The 22164-nt window shown below is 48.2% G+C and overlaps 2 protein-coding genes across 2 annotated transcripts; both read left to right on the top strand.

Annotated features, from left to right (window-relative positions):
- Positions 1 to 14695: 14695 nt before the first annotated feature.
- On the top strand, positions 14696 to 19831 carry LOC123497211 (uncharacterized). Its single transcript, XM_045233540.2, has 4 exons — positions 14696 to 15387; positions 15556 to 15633; positions 15756 to 19268; positions 19351 to 19831. The coding sequence occupies exons 3-4, from the start codon at positions 18399 to 18401 to the stop codon at positions 19525 to 19527; spliced, it is 1047 nt and encodes a 348-aa protein (XP_045089475.2). The 5' UTR covers positions 14696 to 15387; positions 15556 to 15633; positions 15756 to 18398; the 3' UTR covers positions 19528 to 19831.
- Positions 19832 to 19834: 3 nt separating this feature from the next.
- LOC123497212 (uncharacterized) lies at positions 19835 to 21610 on the top strand. Its single transcript, XM_045233541.2, has 3 exons — positions 19835 to 20346; positions 20486 to 20945; positions 21033 to 21610. The coding sequence occupies exons 1-2, from the start codon at positions 19891 to 19893 to the stop codon at positions 20606 to 20608; spliced, it is 579 nt and encodes a 192-aa protein (XP_045089476.1). The 5' UTR covers positions 19835 to 19890; the 3' UTR covers positions 20609 to 20945; positions 21033 to 21610.
- Positions 21611 to 22164: the final 554 nt, after the last annotated feature.

The raw sequence follows: 22164 nt of genomic DNA on the forward strand, positions 1-22164 counted from the left end.
CAGTCCCTGAGCTGTCTGCCGAAGTCCCTGGGCCGACTGCTCCAGCCCCCGAGTCAGATCCGACTGTTCTGGGGACAGTCGGCACGAAGATGGACTCTGTTTCCGGCGAAGGCTTGATAGACAGCTTGCGGAGGAACTGGAGGGAGACGCCGGCTGGTATCGCTTGGCGGGTGGAGTCGATCCGTCCCAGGGCATCAGCTTGCTACGACCTCTTGAGCTTGCATTGGTTTTTCCCTTGAAGAGGAAAGGGTGATGCAGCAAAGTAGCGTAAGTATTTCCCTTAGTTTTTTAGAACCAAGGTATCTATCCAGTAGGAGGTTACACACAAGTCGCCTTATACCTGCACAAACAAATAAGAACTTTGCAACCAACGCGATAAAAGGGTTGTCAATCCCTTCACGGCCACTTGAAAAAGTGAGATCTGATAGAGATAATAAGATAAATATTTTTGGTATTTTTATTATATAAACTGAAAGTAAAGAATGCAAGGCAAAAATAGATTGGAAACTTATATGATGGAAAATAGACCCGGGGGCCATAGGTTTAACTAGTGGCTTCTCTCAAGATAGCATAAGTATTACGGTGGGTGAACAAATTACTGTCGAGCAATTGATAGAAAAGTGCATAATTATGAGAATATCTAGGCATGATCATGTATATAGGCATCACGTCCGCGACAAGTAGACCGAAACGATTCTGCATCTACTACTATTACTCCACACATCGACCGATATCCAGCATGCATCTAGAGTATTAAGTTCATAAGAACGGAGTAACGCATTAGGCAAGATGACATGATGTAGAGGGATAAACTCAAGCAATATGATATAAACCCCATCTTTTTATCCTCGATGGCAACAATACAATACGTGCCTTGCTGCCCTACTGTCACTGGGAAAGGACACCGCAAGATTGAACCCAAAGCTAAGCACTTCCCCCATTGCAAGAAAGATCAATCTAGTAGGCCAAACCAAACTGATAATTCGAAGAGACTTGCAAAGATAACCAATCATACATAAAAGAATTTAGAGAAGATTCAAATATTGTTCATAGATAATCTTGATCATAAACCCACAATTCATCGGATCTCGACAAACACACCGCAAAAAGAATTACATCGAATAGATCTCCAAGAAGATCGAGGAGAACTTTGTATTGAGATCCAAAGAGAGAGAAGAAGCCATCTAGCTAATAACTATGGACCCGAAGGTCTGTGGTAAAGTACTCACACATCATCGGAGAGGCTATGGTGTTGATGTAGAAGCCCTCCGTGATCAATTTCCCCTCCGGCGGAGCGCCGGAAAAGGCCCCAAGATGGGATCTCACGGGTATAGAAGGTTGCAGCGATTGAAATAGGGTTTCGTGGTGCTCCTGGATGTTTTTGGGGTACATGGGTATATATAGGAGGAAGAAGTAGGTCGGTGGAGCTGCGAGGGGACCATGAGGGTGGGGGCACGCCCAGGGGGGCAGGCGCGCCTCCCTGCCTTGTGGCCTCCTCGCTTCTTTCTTGACGTCCACTCCAAGTCCCCTGGATCACGTTTGTGCCAAAAATAACTCTCCCGAAGGTTTTATTCCGTTTGGACTCCGTTTGATATTCCTTTTCTACGAAACACTGAAATAGGCAAAAAAACAGCAATTTGCACTAGGCCTTCGGTTAGTAGGTTAGTCCCAAAAATAATATAAAAGTGCTTAGTAAAGCCCATTAAACATCCAAAACAGATAATATAATAGCACGGAACAATCAAAAATTATAGATACGTTGGAGACGTATCAAGCATCCCCAAGCTTAATTCCTGCTCGCCCTCGAGTAGGTAAATGATAAAAATAGAATTTTTGATGTGGAATGCTACCTAGCATATTTCTCAATGTAATTTCCTTTATTGTAGCATGAACGTTCATATCTGAAAGATTCAAGACAAAAGTTTAATATTGACATGAAAATAATAATACGTCAAGCATACTAACAAAGCAATCATGTCTTCTCAAAATAACATGGCCAAAGAAACTTATCCCTACAAAATCACATAGTCTGGCTATGCTCTATCTTCATCACACAAAGTATTTAATCATGCACAACCCCGATGACAAGCCAAGCAATTGTTTCATACTTTTGATGTTCTCAAACCTTTTCAATCTTCACGCAATACATGAGCATGAGCCATGGACATAGCACTATATGTGGAATAGAATGGTGGTTGTGGAGAAGACAAAAAGGAGAAGATAGTCTCACATCAACTAGGCGTATCAATGGGCTATGGAGATGCCCATCAATAGATATCAATGTGAGTGAGTAGGGATTGCCATGCAACGGATGCACTAGAGCTATAAGTCTATGAAAGCTCAACAAAAGAAACTAAGTGGGTGTGCATCCAACTCGCTTGCTCACGAAGACCTAGGGCATTTTGAGGAAGCCCATCATTGGAATATACAAGGCAAGTTCTATAATGTAAAATTCCCACTAGTATACGAAAGTGACAACATAAGAGACTCTCTATCATGAAGGTCATGGTGCTACTTTGAAGCACAAGTGTGGTAAAAGGATAGTAACATTGTCCCTTCTCTCTTTTTCTCTCATTTTTTTATTTGGGCCTCTTTCTCTTCTTTTTTATGGCCTCTTTTTTTCTTTTCTTTTTTTTCGTCCTGAGTCTCACCCTGACTTGTAGGGGAATCATAGTCTCCATCATCCTTTCCTCACTTGGGACAATGCTCTAATAATGATGATCATCACACTTTTATTTACTTACAACTCAAAAATTACAACTCAATACTTAGAACAAAATATGACTCTATGTGAATGCCTCCAGCGGTGTACCGGGATATGCAATGAATCAAGAGTGACATGTATGAAAGAATTATGAATGGTGGCTTTGCCACAAATACAATGTCAACTACATGATCACGTGAAGCAATATGACAATGATGAAGCGTGTCATAACAACGGAACGGTGGTAAGTTGCATGGCAATATATCTCGGAATGGCTATGGAAATGCCATAATAGGTAGGTATGGTGGCTGGTTTGAGGAAGGTATATGGTGGGTGTATGATACCGGCGAAAGGTGTGCGGTATTAGAGAGGCTAGCAATGGTGGAAGGGTGAGAGTGCGTATAATCCATGGACTCAACATTAGTCATAAAGAACTCACATACTTATTGCAAAAATCTATTAGCTATCGAAACAAAGTACTACGCGCATGCTCCTAGGGGGATAGATTGGTAGGAAAAGACCATCGCTCGTCCCCGACCGCCACTCATAAGGAAGACAATCAATAAATAAATCATGCTCCGACTTCATCACATAACGGTTCACCATACGTGCATGCTATGGGAATCACAAACTTTAGAACAAGTATTTCTCAAATTCACAACTACTCAACTAGCATGACTCTAATATCACCATCTTCATATCCCAAAACAATTATCAAGTATCAAACTTCTCATAGTATTCAATGCACTTTATATGATAGTTTTTATTATACCCATCTTGGATGCTCATCATATTAGGACTAATTTTATAGCCAAAGCAAACTACCATGCTGTTCTAAAAGACTCTCAAAATAACATAAGTGAAGCATGAGAGATCAATAATTTCTATAAAATAAAACCACCACCGTGCTCTAAAAAGATTTAAGTGAAGCACTAGAGCAAAATTATCTAGCTCAAAAGATATAAGTGAAGCACATAGAGTATTCTAATAAATTACGATTCATGTGTGTCTCTCCCAAAAGGTGTGTACATCAAGGATGATTGTGTTAAACTAAAAAGCAAAGACTCAAATCATACAAGACGCTCCAAGCAAAACACATATCATGTGGTGAATAAAAATATAGCCTCAAGTAAAGTTACCGATAGACGAAGACGAAAGAGGGGATGCCTTCCGGGGCATCCCCAAGCTTAGGCTTTTGGTTGTCCTTGAATTTTACCTTGGGTGCCTTGGGAATCCCCAAGCTTAGTCTCTTTCCACTCCTTATTCCATAATCCATCAAATCTTTACCCAAAACATGAAAACTTCACAACACAAAACTCAACAGAAAATCTTATGAGCTCCGTTAGTATAAGAAAACATATCACCACCATAAGGTACTGTAATGAACTCATTCTTTATTTATATTGGTGTTAAACCTACTTTATTCCAACTTCTCTATGGTTCATACCCTCCGATACTAGTCATAGATTCATCAAAATAAGCAAACAACACACGAAAAACAGAATCTGTCAAAAACAGAACAGTCTGTAGTAATCTGTATCAAACGTATACTTCTGTAACTCCAAAAATTCAAAAAAAAATTCTGGACATGAAGAATTTTTCTATTAATCATCTGCAAAAATAATCAACTAAATATCACTCTCCTGTAAAAAGTTGTAGCTAATCTCGTGAGCGCTAAAGTTTCTGTTTTTTACAGCAAGATCATAAAGACTTCACCCAAGTCTTCCCAAAGGTTCTACTTGGCACAAACACTAATAAAAACATAAAACCACATCTAAATATAAGCTAGATGAATTATTTATTACTAAACATAAACAAAAATAAAATTGGGTTGCCTCCCAACAAGCGCTATCGTTTAATGCCCCTAGCTAGTCATAAAGGCAAGAATAGATCTAGGTATTGTCATGTTTGGAATGCAATCCATAAGTGGATCTCATAATAGATTCATAAGGTAATTTTATTTTATTTCTAGGAAAGTGCTCCATGCCTTTCCTTAACGTAAATTGGAATCTAATATTTCCTTCTTTCATATCAATAATTGCACCGATCGTTCTAAGGAAAGGTCTACCAAGAATAATAGGACATGTACGATTGCAAGCTATATCAAGAACACTGAAATCTACGGGCACATAATTCCTATTTGCAACAATAAGAACATCATTAATTCTTCCGATAGGTTTCTTAATGGTGGAATCCGCAAGCTGCAAGTTTAGAGAACAATCATCAAATTCACGGAAACCGAACACATCACACAAAGTTTTTGGAATCGTGGAAACACTAGCACCAAATCACATAAAGCATAGCACTCATGATATTTAATTTTAATTTTAATAGTAGGTTCCCACTCATCATAAAGTTTTCTAGGGATAGAAACTTCTAATTCAAGTTTTTCTTCATAAGATTGCATTAAAGCATCAACGATATGTTTGGTAAAAGCTTTATTTTCACTATAAGCATGAGGAGAATTTAACACGGATTGCAACAAGGAAATACAATCTATTAAAGAACAATTATCATAATTAAATTCCTTGAAATCCAAAATAGTGGGTTCATAGCTATGTAAAGTTTTGACCTCTTTAATCCCACTTTTACCAATTTTTGCATCAAGATCTAAAAACTCCGAATCATTGGGACGCCTTTTAACTAAAGTTGACTCATATCCAGTCCCATCATTATCAAGATTCATATTGCAAAACAAATATTTAATAGGGGACACATCAATTACTTTTAGATCTTCATCCCTGTTATCATGAAAACTAGAAGAACATGCTTTTACAAAGCAATCTTTCTTAGCACGCATCCTAGCGGTTCTTTCTTTGCACTCATCAATGGAAATTCTCATAGCTTTGAGAGACTCATTGATATCATGCTTAGGAGGAATAGATCTAAGTTTCAAAGAATTAACATCAAGAGAAATTCTATCCATGTTCCTAGCCAATTCATCAATCTTAGGCAATTTTTCTTCAAGCATAGCATTGAAATTCTTTTGAGAAATCATAAATTCTTTAACACTAGTCTCAAAATCAGAGGGCATCTTATTAAAATTTCCATAAGAGTTGTTGTAGGAATTACCATAATTATTAGAGGAATTACTAGGATACGGCCTAGGATTAAAGTTTCCTCTATAAGCGTTGTTACCAAAATTGTTCCTACCAACAAAATTTACATCCATAGATTCATTATTATTCTCAATCAAAGTAGACAAAGGCATATCATTAGGATCAATAGGAGCACTCTTATTAGCAAACAACTTCATAAGTTCATCCATCTTTCCACTCAAAACATCAATCTCTTCTATCGCATGAACCTTTTTACTAGAGGATCTTTCGGTGTGCCATTGAGAATAATTAACCATAAAATTATCTAGGAGTTTAGTAGCTTCTCCTAAAGTGATTTCCATAAAAGTGCCTCCCGCGGCTGAATCTAAAAGATTTCTAGAAGCAAAACTCAATCCGGCATAAATTTTTTGTATAATCATCCATAAATTCAAACCATGTGTAGGGCAATTACGTATCATTAATTTCATCCTCTCCCAAGATTGTGCAACATGTTCATGATCAAGTTGCTTAAAATTCATAATATCGTTTCTAAGAGAGATGATCTTAGCGGGAGGAAAATACTTAGAGATAAAAGCATCTTTGCACTTATTCCAAGAATCAATACTATTTTTAGGCAAAGACGAAAACCAAGTTTTAGCACGATCTCTAAGCGAAAACGGAAATAGCTTCAATTTAACAATATCATTATCCACATCTTTCTTCTTTTGCATATCACACAAATCAACAAAGTTGTTTAGATGTGTAGCGGCATCTTCACTAGGAAGGCCAGAGAATTGATCTTTCATGACAAGATTCAACAAAGCAGCATTAATTTCACAAGATTCAGCATCGGTAAGAGGAGCAATCAGAGTGCTAAGAAAATCATTATTGTTGGTATTGGAAAAGTCACACAATTTAGTATTGTCTTGAGCCATCGTAACAAACGATCCAACACAAAAGCACACAAGAAGCAAGCGAAAAGAGACGAACAAAAGAGAGGGCGAATAAAATGGCAAGGGTGAAGTGGGGGAGAGGAAAATGAGAGGCAAATGCCAAATAATGTATGCGAGGGATAAGAGTTGTGATGGGTACTTCGTATGTCTTGACTTGACTTGGCAACTGCGCTAGAGATGGCTAGATGCTAGGAGATCAAATCTTGACTTGACTTGGCGTAAGCCTCCCCGGCAACGGCGCCAGAAATCCTTCTTGCTACCTCTTGAGCTTGCGTTGGTTTTTCCCTTAAAGAGAAAGGGTGATGCAGCAAAGTAGCGTAAGTATTTCCCTCAGTTTTTGAGAACCAAGGTATCAATCCAGTAGGAGGTTACACACAAGTCGCCTTATACCTGCACAAACAAATAAGAACCTTGCAACCAACGCGATAAAGGGGTTGTCAATCCCTTCACGGCCACTTGCAAAAGTGAGATCTGATACGCATAATAAGATAAATATTTTGGGTATTTTTATGATATAAACTGAAAGTAAAGAATGCAAGGCAAAAATAGATTGGAAACTTATATGATGGAAAATAGACCCGGGGGCCATAGGTTTCACTAGTGGCTTCTCTCAAGATAGCATAAGTATTACGGTGGGTGAACAAATTACTGTCGAGCAATTGATAGAAAAGTGCATAATTATGAGAATATCTAGGCATGATCATGTATATAGGCATCACGTCCGCGACAAGTAGACTGAAATGATTCTGCATCTACTACTATTACTCCACACATCGACCGCTATCCAGCATGCATCTAGAGTATTAAGTTCATAAGAATGGAGTAACGCATTAGGCAAGATGACATGATGTAGAGGGATAAACTCAAGCAATATGATATAAACCCCATCTTTTTATCCTCGATGGCAACAATACAATACGTGCCTTGCTGCCCCAGCTGTCACTAGGAAAGGACACCGCAAGATTGAACCCAAAGCTAAGCACTTCTCCCATTGCAAGAAAGATCAATCTAGTAGGCCAAACCAAACTGATAATTCCAAGAGACTTGCAAAGATAACCAATCATACATAAAAGAATTCAGAGAAGATTCAAATATTGTTCATAGATAATCTTGATCATAAACCCACAATTCATCGGATCTCGACAAACACACCGCAAAAAGAATTACATCGAATAGATCTCCAAGAAGATCGAGGAGAACTTTGTATTGAGATCCAAAGAGAGAGAAGAAGCCATCTAGCTAATAACTATGGACCCGAAGGTCTGTGGTAAACTACTCACACATCATCGGAGAGGCTATGGTGTTGATGTAGAAGCCCTTCGTGATCGATTCCCCCTCCGACGGAGCGCCGGAAAAGGCCCCAAGATGGGATCTCACGGGTACAGAAGGTTGCGGCGGTGGAAATAGGGTTTCGTGGTGCTCCTGGATGTTTTCGGGGTACATGGGTATATATAGGAGGAAGAAGTAGGTCGGTGGAGCTGCAAGGGGTCCACGAGGGTGGGGGCGCGCCCAGGGGGGTAGGCGCGCCTCCCTACCTTGTGGCCTCCTCGCTTCTTTCTTGACGTCCGCTCCAAGTCCTCTGGATCACGTTTGTTCCAAACATAACTCTCCCGAAGGTTTCATTCCGTTTGGACTCCGTTTGATATTCCTTTTCTGCGAAACACTGAAATAGGCAAAAAAACAGCAATTTGCACTGGGCCATTGGTTAGTAGGTTAGTCCCAAAAATAATATAAAAGTGCTTAGTAAAGCCCATTAAACATCCAAAACAGATAATATAATAGCATGGAACAATCAAAAATTATAGATACGTTGGAGACGTATCACTTGCTCGTTGTCGGCCCGTGGCACGTGAAGGAACTCGCACCCGTCAAAGTATCCACTGATCTGCTGGGCGAGGAAACGGTAACTCACCATGTTTGCATCCTTGCCGTCCCAGTCGCCGGACGACTGCTGGACCACCAAGTCCGAGTCGCCGTAGCACAGCACTCGGCGGATGCCAATCTCTTTGGCCAGTCAGAGCCCATGGACGAGTGCTTCGTACTCGGCCACGTTGTTGGAGGTGGCAAAATGAATTTGCAGCGTGTATCTGAGCTTGTCGCCTTTGGGAGAGGTGAGGATGATGCCGGCTCCCAAACCGGTCCGCATCTTTGAGCCATCAAAGTGCATCCGCCAATGACTGGAATCTGGCGCTGGCGGCAGGTACTGGGTCTTGGCCCAGTCGACGAAGAAGTCGGCCAGCGCTTGGGACTTGATGGCGGTGCGAGGCTGGTAGAGGATGGTGTGGGGAGCCAGCTCGATGGCCCACTTGGCCACCCGGCCTGAGGCGTCTCTATTGCCTATGATCTCAGCAAGCGGGGCGGTGCAGACAACCGTGATGTAGTGCTCTTGAAACTACTGCTTGAGCTTCTTGGCGGCAAAGTACATGCCATAACACATCTTCTGGTAGTGGGGTTAATTCTGCTTGGAGGCCGACAGCACCTCACTCAAGTAGTACATGGGCCTCTGGACCTGCTGTGCCTTGCCGTCTTCTGGGCGCTCTACCACAATGACAGTGCTGACCACCCGGCTGGTGGCGGCGATGTAGAGGAGCATGGGCTCCTTAGCAGCCGGAGCCTCCAGGACAGACGGCGTGGTCAGCATCTTCTTGAGCTGGAGGAAGGCCTCGTCCGCCTTGTCGTTCCACTCGAAGTGAGTGGTTTTCTTCATTAGCTGGTACAGGGGAAGAGCCTTCTCACCCAGCCGACTGATGAAGCGGCTGATGGATGCCAAGCACCCAGTGAACTTCTGGATGTCTCGCAGTCGGGCAGGTCTCTCCATCCGCTCGATGGCCTTGATCTTCATAGGGTTGCACTCGATGCCGCGTTCAGAGATAAGTAAGCCAAGGAGCTGGCCGGCTGGGACTCCGAAGACACACTTCTCTGGGTTGAGCCTGATTTGAAAACGAAACAGATTATCAAAAGTCTCCTTGAGATCTTCCAGGAGGGTGTCGTGCTTCTCCGTCTTCACCACAATATCGTCTACATAGACGTGGGCATTTCTGCCAAGTTGTTTGAGGAGGCACTTCTGCATGCAACGCTGAAACGTGGCACCAGCATTTCTCAAGCCGAATGTCATGGTCAGGTAGCAGAAGGCTTCGAATGGTGTGATGAAGGTGGTCTTCAGCCGATCGGCCGGGTTCAGCTTGATCTGGTGGTAGCCAGAGTAGGCATCAATGAAAGACAGCAGCTCGCATCCGGCTGTGGAGTCAATCACTTGATCTATCCGAGGCAGAGCAAACGGATCCTTGGGGCAGGCTTTGTTGAGGCTGGTGTAGTCAATGCACATGCGCCACTTGTTGTTCTTCTTCAGTACAAGGACTGGGTTGGCAAGCCATTCTGGATAAAATACTTTCATGATGAAACCGGCTGCCAGCATGCGGGTGATCTCTTAACCAATAATTCTTCATTTCTCGTCTGACAGGCGGCGGAGGGGTTGCTTGACTGGTTTTGCATCCGATCTGACATGTAGCTTGTGCTCGGCAAAATCCGTCGGAACACCCGGCATGTCCTTGGGAGACCATGTGAAGATGTCCCGATTCTCATGGAGGAAATCAACGAGCTCGCTTTCCTATTTGCTATCGAGGTTGGTACCCACGATAGCGTGCCTCTCCGGTGATCCGGGTCCAAGGGTATCTTCTTGGTTTCTTTGGTCGGCTGGAAGGAGCCCTGGGCTTCCGACTCCTTAGGGTCTGGTGACAGGTCCGGCTGCTTGCTGGCCATAGCCACAACCCAGTCAAGGAGCCGCTTCTCGGCAGTAATCACAAGGGACTCGGCCAGCTAGCTGCTAGCAGTAGCACACGCGACCGACTTCTTGTAGTCACCGGCTATGGTGATGATGCCCTTGGTACCCGGCATCTTCATCTTGAGGTAGGCATAGTGCGGCACCGCCATGAACTTGGCCAGAGCTGGCCGGCCCAGGAGTGCGTGGTAGGGGATCTCCAGGTCCACCACCTCGAACCAGATTGGCTCACGGCGGAAGTGATCTTTGTCTCCGAAGAGGACATCAAACTTGATCTTGCCGATTGGTGAGCACGAAAGGCCAGGTACAATGCCATGGAAGACAGTCCGACTGGGCTGGAGCTGCTTATCTTTGATGCACAGCTTCTCTAGGGTATCGCGGTAGAGGATGTTGATGCTGCTACCGCCGTCTATCAGAACTCGGGAGAAACGACAAGCTCGCCTCTCCGTTGAAAAGGTATCATCCAGCACCATGGCGTAAGAACCCGGAGAAGGCATCACTTCCGAGTGGTCAGCTCCGCTCATGCTGATGGGCCTCTCGGACCAATGCATGAACTCTGGGGCTTTGGAGGCGAAAGCATTCACCTCACGGTGTTGCTGACGTCGGTTGTGCTTGGCGTCAGCCATGCTGGTGAAGACGACGTAGGTTCCGTGTTCTTCAGGGAATTCATCTTGGATGGCAGCGACCGGACGGGCCGCTGGCTGCTGAGGAGGCGGAGCCGGCGAGCCGGTAGGCGGAGGGGGCAATCCTTCACCCTTGGCAATGCGGGTGAGCCAATGGCACTTCCGGGTTGTGTGGTTGGACGGCTTCGCGCCACTGTGGAACTTGCAGGGTGCATCGAGGGTCTGCTCGAAGGAGAAGACGGGCAACCAGGCGGGCTTGCCCTCCGGCTTCTGGTCTTCAACTGTTGCCACCTGCCGGCTGGTAGAAGCTGGCTGCGGGGCCTTGCGCTTGTTGTCGTTCGACTGCTGGCGCTGACTGGAATCACCAGCCGGCGTTTGAGGGGTTGGAGGAAGCACCTTCCCGGACGCGTCTACCCGGAGCTCCGACTTCATGGAGGAGTCGGCAGTGGCTTACTTGTCTGCTATGATCAGCAGCTCGTTGAGTGTGGCCGGTTCGTCGCAGAGGAGTCGGTGCTTGAGTAGGGTGCCCTCTCGGCACCCGGCAGTGAAGTACTCTATGGCTTGCACCTCGTGCACCCCTTCGCAGGAGTTTCCAGTTCAGCCCATTGCGTCAACTAGTCGCGGGTGGACTCGGTCGGGCTTTCGACGCACAAAGAGAGCTGGCAGGGCTTGGGCGGCCGCTTGTAGGTGCTGGTGAAGTTGCGGATGAAGACTTCGGTGAAGTCCAGCCAGCTGTTGACGCTGTAGGGCTCGAGGTTGTTCAGCCATGTCCAGGCTGTGCCCTGGAGCATGAGCGGAACGTACTTCACGGCGACACGCTTGTTGCTATTTGCTATGTTGATGGCGGTGGAGTAATCAACCAGCCAATCTTTCGGCTTCACGGAGCCGTTGTACTTGGGAGTGTCTCGAGGGAGCGAGAACCCTTTGGGGAAGGGCTCGTCGCGAATGCGGGGGCCGAAACAAGGCGGGCCGATTGCATCTTCTTCTTCTACCGCCAGGGACCGAGCCAGTCGGTCGATCCGGTGGCGGGCCTTGTTTTCTCCGACTCCTTCACGGGGGTCCAGTCGGCCTTCGAGAGTCGCATGCTCAACAGACGACGGGGAGGCGCGCCTCTCCCTGCGCGGGGGAGGTGGACGATCATCTCGCCATTCCACTGCTTGTGGGCGGCCGTCTGAGTCGCGCTCGATGGTGATGCGGGTGCTGCTGCGGCTAGCAGCCAGCTCTTGATCTCTTCGGGCGCGGGCGCCGCCTGTCGGCGTCTAGGAGGTCGCGTCGTGCTCTCGGCGAGGGGGAAGGTTTTCGGCCTGCAGGCTGGGTTCCACCACGCGGCGGCCGGCTTCTTGTTGCGCAGCGGCCGCGTCGATGAGCTGCTGGACACGCTCCGTCATGCAGCGACGCTCGTTGCCCTCAAGGTGGTCCAGCTCATCTACCGCCGCCTGGGTGGCGCACAAGTTCTCGATAGGCGTGGCGTAGACCGGGCGGTCGGCCCCCAACATGCTGGCAATAGTTGCACCGCGTTGTCGGACCGTGCCCACGCGGCTAGGTTCGCCAGCAGCCGGCGTGCCGCAGACGGCTCGGTCGATCTCGCGCTGGTAGGCTTCGGTGAGGCGTCTCATGGTCGCCAGCTTGTTGGCGCTGTCGAGGAGGGCGATGCGGCTTGCTTCCAGCGCCGCGCCATCGACGCCAAGCGCAATGGGTGCGGACAGGTCCCTCATTGCCGCCTGCAACGGGTCCTGGCCGGCTCCATCAGAGGCTCCGTCGTGGCTGATGACAAGCACCTCCATGACGGTGCTGGTGCTGGCGCTGCTGTCAGCAACAGGGAGCGGGTCGTTGAAGATCATCACGTCACCAGGGAAGGCGTCAGAAGGCGCGGCATCGGTGTCGATGACCATGTCGACAGGTGGGTCGGTTGAGCCGACGGACTCCAGGTCGGAGGCCGGCTCGTTGGCGTTGAGCTTGCCGAGGAGATCGACGAGGCAGCTCTCTGAGCTAACTGCCCCTGCGTTGGGTGCTGGCTCGTCGGAGAGGCGGATCCCGCCAATGAGGTCAGCGAGGCAGCTTGCGGCGCAAGCGGCTTTCACGCCGTGCAGCGTGTCGGCGCAAACGCCGTCGGGCGTGCCGGGCTGGCTGCGCTCGCCAAGAAGGAAGAGGGTTCCCGTCCAGAACGTGTTTCTGGACGACGGTGCACCTTGCCCCATGGTGGGCGCCAAATGTCGGGGATATCGTGTGTAACACCCTGGATTTTGCCCTTTTCTTTTTCCTTTGATTTTCTTGGATTTCTTGATTTGAATTGCTTTTCTATGGCTATGTGGTTGCAAAACTTGGGGAGATCATGTCTTCCTTGGTTTTATAGTGGCTTGTTATCCTCATCATCATTCCTAGCTCATGTCATTGCCATCCTTGACCTAACCCAATATTCTTTTTATTGGAAATATTTCTTTTTCTATTAAAGGAATAACCCTTTAAACCCTAGGTTGTGAAGCAATCCATCTTTCTGTCACTCCCAAAATTCCAAAATAATTCTCATAATTTTTTTGGGTCATATCTTCCACAAATATGTCAAATTCCTTCCTTGACATCATCAAACATAATTCACAAAGATTCCTTTTCTGATTCTGCCCTAAGTGGTGGTTTGAGAAGGAAGTGTCATCTATCTTTGTTTGATTGACCCCAAACCTTTTGAACATCTTTTCCTGTCCATATAATTGCACCATGCCAAAATTCAACTCATTTGCTTTGTAAATATTCCAGATCATTTTTTCAAAGTTCCTGTCCGAGGGAAGTGATTGTGAAGGAAGTACTAGCTAGGCATATCCAAATGAGTTGAAATTTGCAAGGTCCTTCATATGATCAAATCATGATTCTCCACCAAATATGAGCTCATGTAACTCATCTATGTGAGCCCAGATCCAAATCTTAGTTTCTGGTCAGATTTTTAGTTTGTGAAGCAACCATATTTTATATTGCTTCAATTAATCTGAACATTTACCAGGACATTATCATATCCATATCAACTCTCTCCACCAAGTTTTGGCTCAATCCATTATTCCATTTGCCCTGTGCTATTTTTCCAAAATTCTGATCAGAATGAAGCATTGTGAAGCAAGTCCCATTTTGGTATTTCCAAATGGCATGAAACTTTTACAGCAGCTTCATATGATCAAATAACCTATCCATGCCAATTTTCAGCTCAATCAGAGCTAGTATGTGAGTGCTACTCCAAAGTTTGCTAGTCTGGTCAGTATGGCACGTTGCACTACAAGTACTAGCTAAACCCCTCGGTATGAGCTGAAACCTTGCCATCTTACTCAACCTAGTGAGTGATAAACCCCAGTAAAATCTCCATCTAATCTTCCCGACCAATCCTCTACAAATAGCACCAAACACCTTGCTGCCAAAATGTTTTGGCTCCTCCTGCAAGTCTCTTATTTGCCCCTGGACCGAGTGGTTACCCCTTTAGACTCATGGAACTAAGGTCATTCTGCTAGACAAGGTCGGTCCGGCCAGAACGTGCCGCTTGAGCCAGCTCACGCGGTGACCATGGGTCGGACATGCCAAATCTCGCGCTCTGCCAAACCGCGGCGCTGTGTTTGTCCGCTCCCCTCTGCCTCTCGCGTCCAAATCATATCCTCTAGCTCTCCCGTGCTCGTCTACATCTTCCTGCATCAATTCCCCATCCGGAATCGCCGTGGTTTAGTCGCCATCGCCGTGCCCGTGACGCGTCCCTCCTCTGTCCCTCCATTGGCATCGAGCTAGAGCTCTCTAAAGCGCGCCCGAACCCCTCCCACGGCCTATATAAGGACCCTCGACCCTACCCGCAGCCCCCAGGCCTCTACTCGTTCCTCCTCGAGCACCGGAGTCCTCGGCCCCCTCCTCGTTTCGCCATTGCCGTCTCGGGCATCGCCGGAGTCGAGCTGCCCCGGCCAAACCAAGCCTCCTCTCGCGTCCCTGACCTGTCCATCGAGTCCCCCTCATCCCTGCGGTTGGGCCCACCCACTTTCCCCTCGCCGGAGTTGGCCGTAGCACCAAGCATCACCACCGCCCCCACCCCTCTGTCCTCCTCCTGGCGCCGCTGTTCACCGCGCCTCCTCCCCTCCCCGGCACCCCTGCTGCCTCTGGACGGGTGCGGTAGGCCGCCACGCACCCTCCGGTGCCCGCGCCCTGGCCGGGGGTGGCCTGAGCAGGCCAGCCCCCTTGCCGCCCCTCCCCTGCTTCCTCTCCTCTGCTCACGGGAGCACAGGAGCGAGAGGAAGGAGATGACCCGATCGCCCCCACCCCTTGCCAGCTCAGCGTAAGTGGACATGCATTCTCTGTAGTACGCTTTCCGCTCCCTAAAGCGTATTCACTTATAATAGTTTCCTCCTTCGGAAAGCATATTTTCTTCCTCTTTCGGCACAAAGTACGTTTTCCTGTTCAGTAAGCGTATTTTAGATTTTGCGCGTCCGCCTTATCCACTCAGGGATCCGTTGGTGATGAAAATATTCACAGATTGGTCCTTCTTCTTCCACACTTCTCCGCAACTGTAACTCCGATTGAGGTGAAACCAATGCTCACTTCTTCGTCTCATCAAGACCTTCCTGTTGGTAACATTTTCACTAGGTGTTCACACTGTGAAAATGACTATTATACCCTTGCCTCTAATCAGCCCCCTTCTGACAGAGAACCGCCCGGCGTTTCGTTCCGTGGCTTCACCGCGATTCTTCCCGGAGTCTCCGTCACCCCCAGACAAGCCACAACAGCCACTTGCATGATAGTCATGCAGTAGCCTTGGTTTTCAACTTGAATATTTAATAGAAGTTTGTCGTTATCTGTCTGTTTGTTTGCTACTACTGTCGTTGTTTCGGTTATGCTCGTGGATTATTGTTCACTTTCATGCTATGTTCCGATGCATCTTGTTATCTTGTACTACTTGCTAGTATCATGTTCATAAGTCAGGTTTGGTAGTAGTAATACATGCTGGTAGCAGTGATGTTCTTCGGATGCATGCTTAGTTTGTTATTCAGTACCGTTGCTATGTTTGTTCCGTTGCATCTAGATGGTTACATGCTCACTTGGTAGTATTCTTGTTATGTTCATGCATGATGTTTATTTATGATGCCAGTAGTCATGCTATGCTTATGGTAGAGTTATGCTTGTATTTTTCATGCTCGTCAGTATGCCATGCTCATTCGGATATATGATTCATTGTGGTTATGCTCGATGATTATGTTGCACCCCATGTTGATATCATGACCATGCATTGTAGTTGCATCATGTTTTTGTATTATGGCTCAGCTTATTGCATTCAAGTTTAATCGGATAATAATGAACTTGAACAACTGTTGGCTGAGTCACGGTGCCACTGAATCGAGTTGACCAGTGCAACCACATTTACTTTTATGGGAAGGCCCTAATGCGGTCTATTGTCATGCCTCTCGCCGGTGCCTCCAACGAGGGAAGGTTATGCGCGGGCGCTACCTTGGCCGGGTAGGGCGGCATAAGCCTCGTGTGCCCATTGTTGAGTATGGATCCATTGTCCCTGTTTGGGACCGTTTATGTTTTGCCACGACGGTGGCCATTGATGCCTTTGGTAGGCACGGGGCCACCCATGACTTAGCCCAAGGGGAGTTGGTCGGAGTGGCCGGGAGAGTGTCATGGTAGTAGATCAGTTTTGTCGGAACGCCGTTGGTCCACCCGAATGGGAGTGTGAGGCCATGGGTTCTGTGGTGTGGGTAAAGTGTGCTACCTCTATAGAGTGTGTGTGTTAAATCTATCGATAGCCGCGCCCGTGGATATGGGCCCAGTTCGTAGTCGGTCACACTATGAGCCAACAATAATAATAACTTGCTTAATAATAACCCCGGTTCGTGGATGAGAAAGAGATTGGTTGTGATCATGAGAGGATCACGGAGGTATCGTGGATACCGATGTTGGTAAGTTGATGCCTGTGTTGGTTACGAGGTAACCCGAGCAGCGTAAGTTGGTGCATGATAATGATAACCTGTTGCATGCTAGTATCATCATGTTCATAAATTCATGCCATGCTCATACTATGCTAGCTGTATCATGTTCATTTTGTTCATGCTAAGATTGATCTGATAGTATCATGTTAATCCTTGTTAACCTGTGTTGTTGTCTGTCTTGATTGCTTTTGGTTATTGTGAGCTTGCAAGTACATTCAATGTACTGACCTGGCGTGTCATGCCAGTTTGCAGGTCGTGCCTGGATTGTTTGCTTGTTTGGTGTAGTTCCTGTGTTCGCGAGCTAGGATAAACGTTCCCGCCAGAATCCCTGTGTCGGTGTCAAAACCGGCGGATCTCGGGTAGGGGGTCCCGAACTGTGCGTCTAAGGTCGATGGTAACAGGAGACAGGGGACACAATGTTTACTCAGGTTCGGGCCCTCTCTATGGAGGTAATACCCTACCTCCTGCTTGATTGATCTTGATGAATATGAGTCTTACAAGAGTTGATCTACCACGAGATCGTAATGGCTAAAACCCTAGAACTCTAGCCTGTATGACTATGGCTATGAGTATTCGCCTCTACAGACCTAGCCCTCCGGTTTATATAGACACCGGAGGGATCCAGGGTTACATAAGGTCGGTTTACAGAGAAAGGAATCTTCATATTCGATCACCAAGCTTGCCTTCCACGCCAAGGAGAGTCCCATCCGGACACGGGTAGAGTCTTCGGTCTTTGTATCTTCACAGCCCATCAGTCCGGCCCATGTCCAACAGGCCGGACGCCCGAGGACCCCTTAGTCCACGACTCCCTCAGTAGCCCCTGAACCAGGCTTCAATGACGAGGTGTCCGGCGCGCAGATTGTCTTCGGCATTGCAAGGCGGGTTCCTCTTTCTGAATACTCCAAGATAGTCTTCGGACGCAACGAACGTGTCCGGGTCTGCAACACAAGTACCACACAGACAACCGTAGAGTGTATAATATTCCACGAGTCCCATCCGCTGACAGCTTTTCACAAGATGACATCACGTCTGCCCAGTCATTATTTCGAACCGTTTTCGTCTGTCGTTCCGCGTTTCGAGATGCGGTTTCCATTGGCACGTCTTGTCAAAGCAGAGATCGTGTCCCCTTATTGCGGGATTCTCATTAATACGGGCGTGGGTAATCCAACTGTGCCGTTTGCACAGCCCTTGGGAATAGGCGAGCTTTAAGGCGAGTGGGGAGGCGTTCGATATTCATTGCCTTTATAAGGGGATAAGGATTCCCTTTCTTCACCCACGCCTTCTTTCTTCCTCTGCCCCTCCATTCTCGAGCTCCAGCTCCCAAGTTCCCATTTCTTCCACCTCGAGCAAGCACTCAACCATGTCCGGATCTGGAGGGCAAGGCAAGTGGATGGCCTCCTCCGTTACGGAGAAGGACATCGCCGAGCTTAGGGAGGCCGGGTATCTGGCGAAAGAGATCGCCCACCGGCTTCCGGCCAAGGGGCAAGTTGTCCCTACACCGAAGCCCAACGAGAGGGTGGTGTTCCTCCCTCATTTCGTCTGTGGGTTAGGGTTTCCACTCCACCCTTTCATCCGCGGACTTATGTTCTACTATGGGCTAGATTTCCATGATCTAGCCCCGAACTCTTTCCTCAACATCTCGGCATTCATTGTCGTGTGTGAGGCTTTCCTCCGCATCCAGCCCCACGTTGGCCTGTGGCTCAAGATCTTCAACGTGAAGCCGAAGGTGGTGGATGGCCAACACGCGGAGTGCGGAGGAGCCATGGTGAGCAAGATGGCCAATGTCACATGGCCCAAAGGCACGTTTGTGGAGACTGTCAAGGAGTGGCAGAAGCTATGGTTCTATATCACAGAGCCCCGCGACGGCGCCTGGGCCGCAGCTTCCGAATTCAAGTCCGGAGCTCCAATGTGGTTGACCTCCTGGATGGAGAAGGGCCCAAATTGGTCTTCGTCGGATGAGCTGATGGCGCTGCAAACGCGCATCCAAAGCATGGTGGACAAAAACATCAAGCTCGTCGACGTGATCCAGGTGATGCTAGTTCGCCGGATCCTCCCCTGCCAAAGCCGAACCTCCCCTTTATGGGAATTCGATCCGGAGAAGCACCCGACCTTGGAGAGGCTCTTCGGAACCACTCAGGAAGATGCCTGGAAGCTGCTCTTCAAGGGCGACGAGAAGCCGCCGGCCATAGACTCGGACCGTGGGCACGATCTTGCCCATCCCGCCAATGCGGTAAGTCCTTCATATCTCAAGGCGTACCCTCTACTTGCTTGTCCAAGGAGGGTAACTAAATTTTACTAATTTATCCTTTTAGGTATGGATAGAGAAAGTGGAGCGGATTCAATGTTCGGCTCCGCTGCCCGAAGAACCAGTCATTCCGCTCCTGGCGAAGATGCTGGTCCCGATGCCCTATCAGCCGCCGGAGAAGAAGGCCAAGAAGAAGTCCAAGGGGGGCAAGGTGGCCCCCGCCGCAAGGGCGCTTCGGACGTGATGTCCGAAGACAAGACTCACTCCTCTTCCGCTGAAGATGATGACGAGGAGGAGGAAAGCAACTCTACCCCTGATGGGGGAGGAAGAAGAGGGCGGCCTCCACAAATCTGGAGGCAGAGGCGCCCAAGAGGGGGAAGGGCCCCCTCGCGGATAACTCCGCATGGGACATCGACAGCAGCCCAGAGCGACCTCCCCCCCCCCCAAGCAAGCCCCTGGCCGCATCGTAAGCATAAAAAAACCCAGATGCATCCCTATATCCGGCCTCTCCTCTTTATGGTATTAATATAGTTAATCATGTTATTGCAGTCCGGCCCACGATAGCTCCCAGCGATCCTCATCAAGAGGCTCGTTGGATTCAAAGGCGATGGCCAGCGAGTCACCGCCGGCCGCTTACTCTCCCACGGCCAAGGGCGACGCCGAGGTGCTGTCGCGAAGGATCTTCCCAGGCCAGGGGGAGTCTCAGGAGGCTGTCAGGGTGGCGCCAGAGGGTGAAACCTCAACCGCCGGACACATGGGGGAGCAGATCCCCATGGAGACTGGCGATGGGGGCCATGTTCAGTTCGGCCCCCATCCGGATACGGTTCCGGAGACCTATACGGTCCCGGAGTCCGACGTGCAGCCTCCTTTGAAAGAAGGAGGTGTGCCTATCCCACCGGTGACCTCAGTCCAACCAGGGGCACCGGAGAATCTTCTGGAAGCACTACGAGACGCTTCCATTGTGGAAGAACACTGTATCCTTATGGGTACGGTGATTGAGAGGGTTCAGTCCGTCAAGAGCGGACTGACCGAAGCCTGCGGCGGCCTGCTGACAGGTTTTGAGGTAAGCGACGCAAAAGAGAAAATCCCAATATAGACAGTAGCCCCTGAGACACTGTCCGGTGTTCGGAAAGCAAGGCCGGACAGAGGATCAATTCATATTTGCAGGAAACTAACTAAGTGTGTCTTATATGAATGAGCAGGCGTCGTTGCTGGCTGCGACCTCAAACACTGCCGAAGTCTGCGGACTGAAGCAGAGACTAGAGCGGGCCGAGGCGGAGCTCAGCCAGGCGAAGAAGCAGCTAGAAGATCAGCAAGGTATGTAATGACTCGCTAAATATTCGAAAAGAATAAATGATGTGTATTGACCGTAGTGTCATAATATGTGTAGGAGCGACGACCGAGGTCGAGGCCCTTAAAAGGCCCTGGCCGAAGCCGAGGAGAAAGCTGCCAAGGAGCAAGCCGCCCGTAAGAAGCTCAAGGCCAGGCTTAACGAGGTCCAGCAAGAGCTCCAGGACGCTGTGAAGAAATGCGAGGCCTTGGAGTGCGATGTTTCGGCTCGAGAGACCGAACTCGCCAAGGCTCACCAAAGCACGGAAGAAGCCCGGGTTGAGGCCCAGGGCGCGCTCCAGGAGATCTAGGAGGCCAAGAAGATCACGGCGGGTAAGGCATTTGGTATGCAAAGCAAGTATGTGAAGAAGAAGTATTTCTTACTAACCCGGATTCGGAGTTCTCCACGGGCATTTGCAGATCTGTCGCGCAGTGTGTCAGACGCTGCGGAGTTCTTCCGAGCCGAAGAAGGGAGCTCAGCGGAGAAGCTGTTCTGGTCGCAATACCTTGCGCCAGAACATCCAGTGCCCTTCACCGATCAGCTAAAACAGCTGGTCGAGCTGCATAGGGTGGCCGAACTGGCCATGAAGGATTTAATAATCCGGCTATGGCCTGCCGAAGCTATACCCAGCAGCTACTTCGACCTCGTGAAGCGGCTGGTGAATGCCTGTCCTTGGCTGGACATCGTCAAGCGGTCGGTCTGCATCGAGGGCGCGCGCATGGCCTTCGCCCGCGTCAAGGTCTGGTGGGCGAAGATGGACGCCGTCAAGCTTGTGACCAAAGGGCCGCCCGAAGGCAAGGAGCACCACACGCCCGAGCGGTATTTTGAAGACGTCCTGGAGGGTCTCGCATTGTGGCGACGCAATGTGCGCAAGACATTATCTTTGAATGAATACATTCATGCCGTCTCTGCCTTGTATGATGAAACAAAGTTGTTATGTAATATAATTTTTGGTATGTTTAAAAAATTTACCTCAGCCGTGTTGTATGAAATCTGAGAGTTGGCCAGTCATTGGCTTCTGCCCCCACGTAGGTAGTACGGGGGTGTTCGAGATGGAATCTAAACACTCTTGATCCAATTGTTTGGTCCTTGAAGGAGGTGTTTAGCGCAACGAACCTGGCAATCAGACTATGCGTCTTTAGCACCCTCACTTAGCCATAGGAGTTTGACAATAAAAATGTGGGCGCAGCCCCTAGTATCCAAACTAGAATGCTATAAGCACCTGATCGGGTAAGTACCGATCCCTCGCGTAATGCGGAGAAAATCTCTAATGATTTGAAACCTCCGAAGAGCTGACCGGCTCTCGCCGCATCATGACAGTCAGTTTTCGGCTTTCTCTACTGAGGTGCTCCTTCGGATAAACCAGGGCACAATCACAGTAGTGCTCCCTTTACTACCTTAGCCGATATAGCGGAACGTAAGGTAGCAAGCACAGGAGCCCGGCAACCCAACTATTGACCCAAGACATGATCCGGAGCCAATGCATATAGTGCTAAATTCGGGGTGCCGAACTATACTGTAAAAACTGTTCGGGCTTTGTTGCCATAGTGT

Source organism: Aegilops tauschii, chromosome 2, assembly GCF_002575655.3.
Source record: "Aegilops tauschii subsp. strangulata cultivar AL8/78 chromosome 2, Aet v6.0, whole genome shotgun sequence".
In the NCBI taxonomy this organism is placed as follows: domain Eukaryota; kingdom Viridiplantae; phylum Streptophyta; class Magnoliopsida; order Poales; family Poaceae; genus Aegilops; species Aegilops tauschii.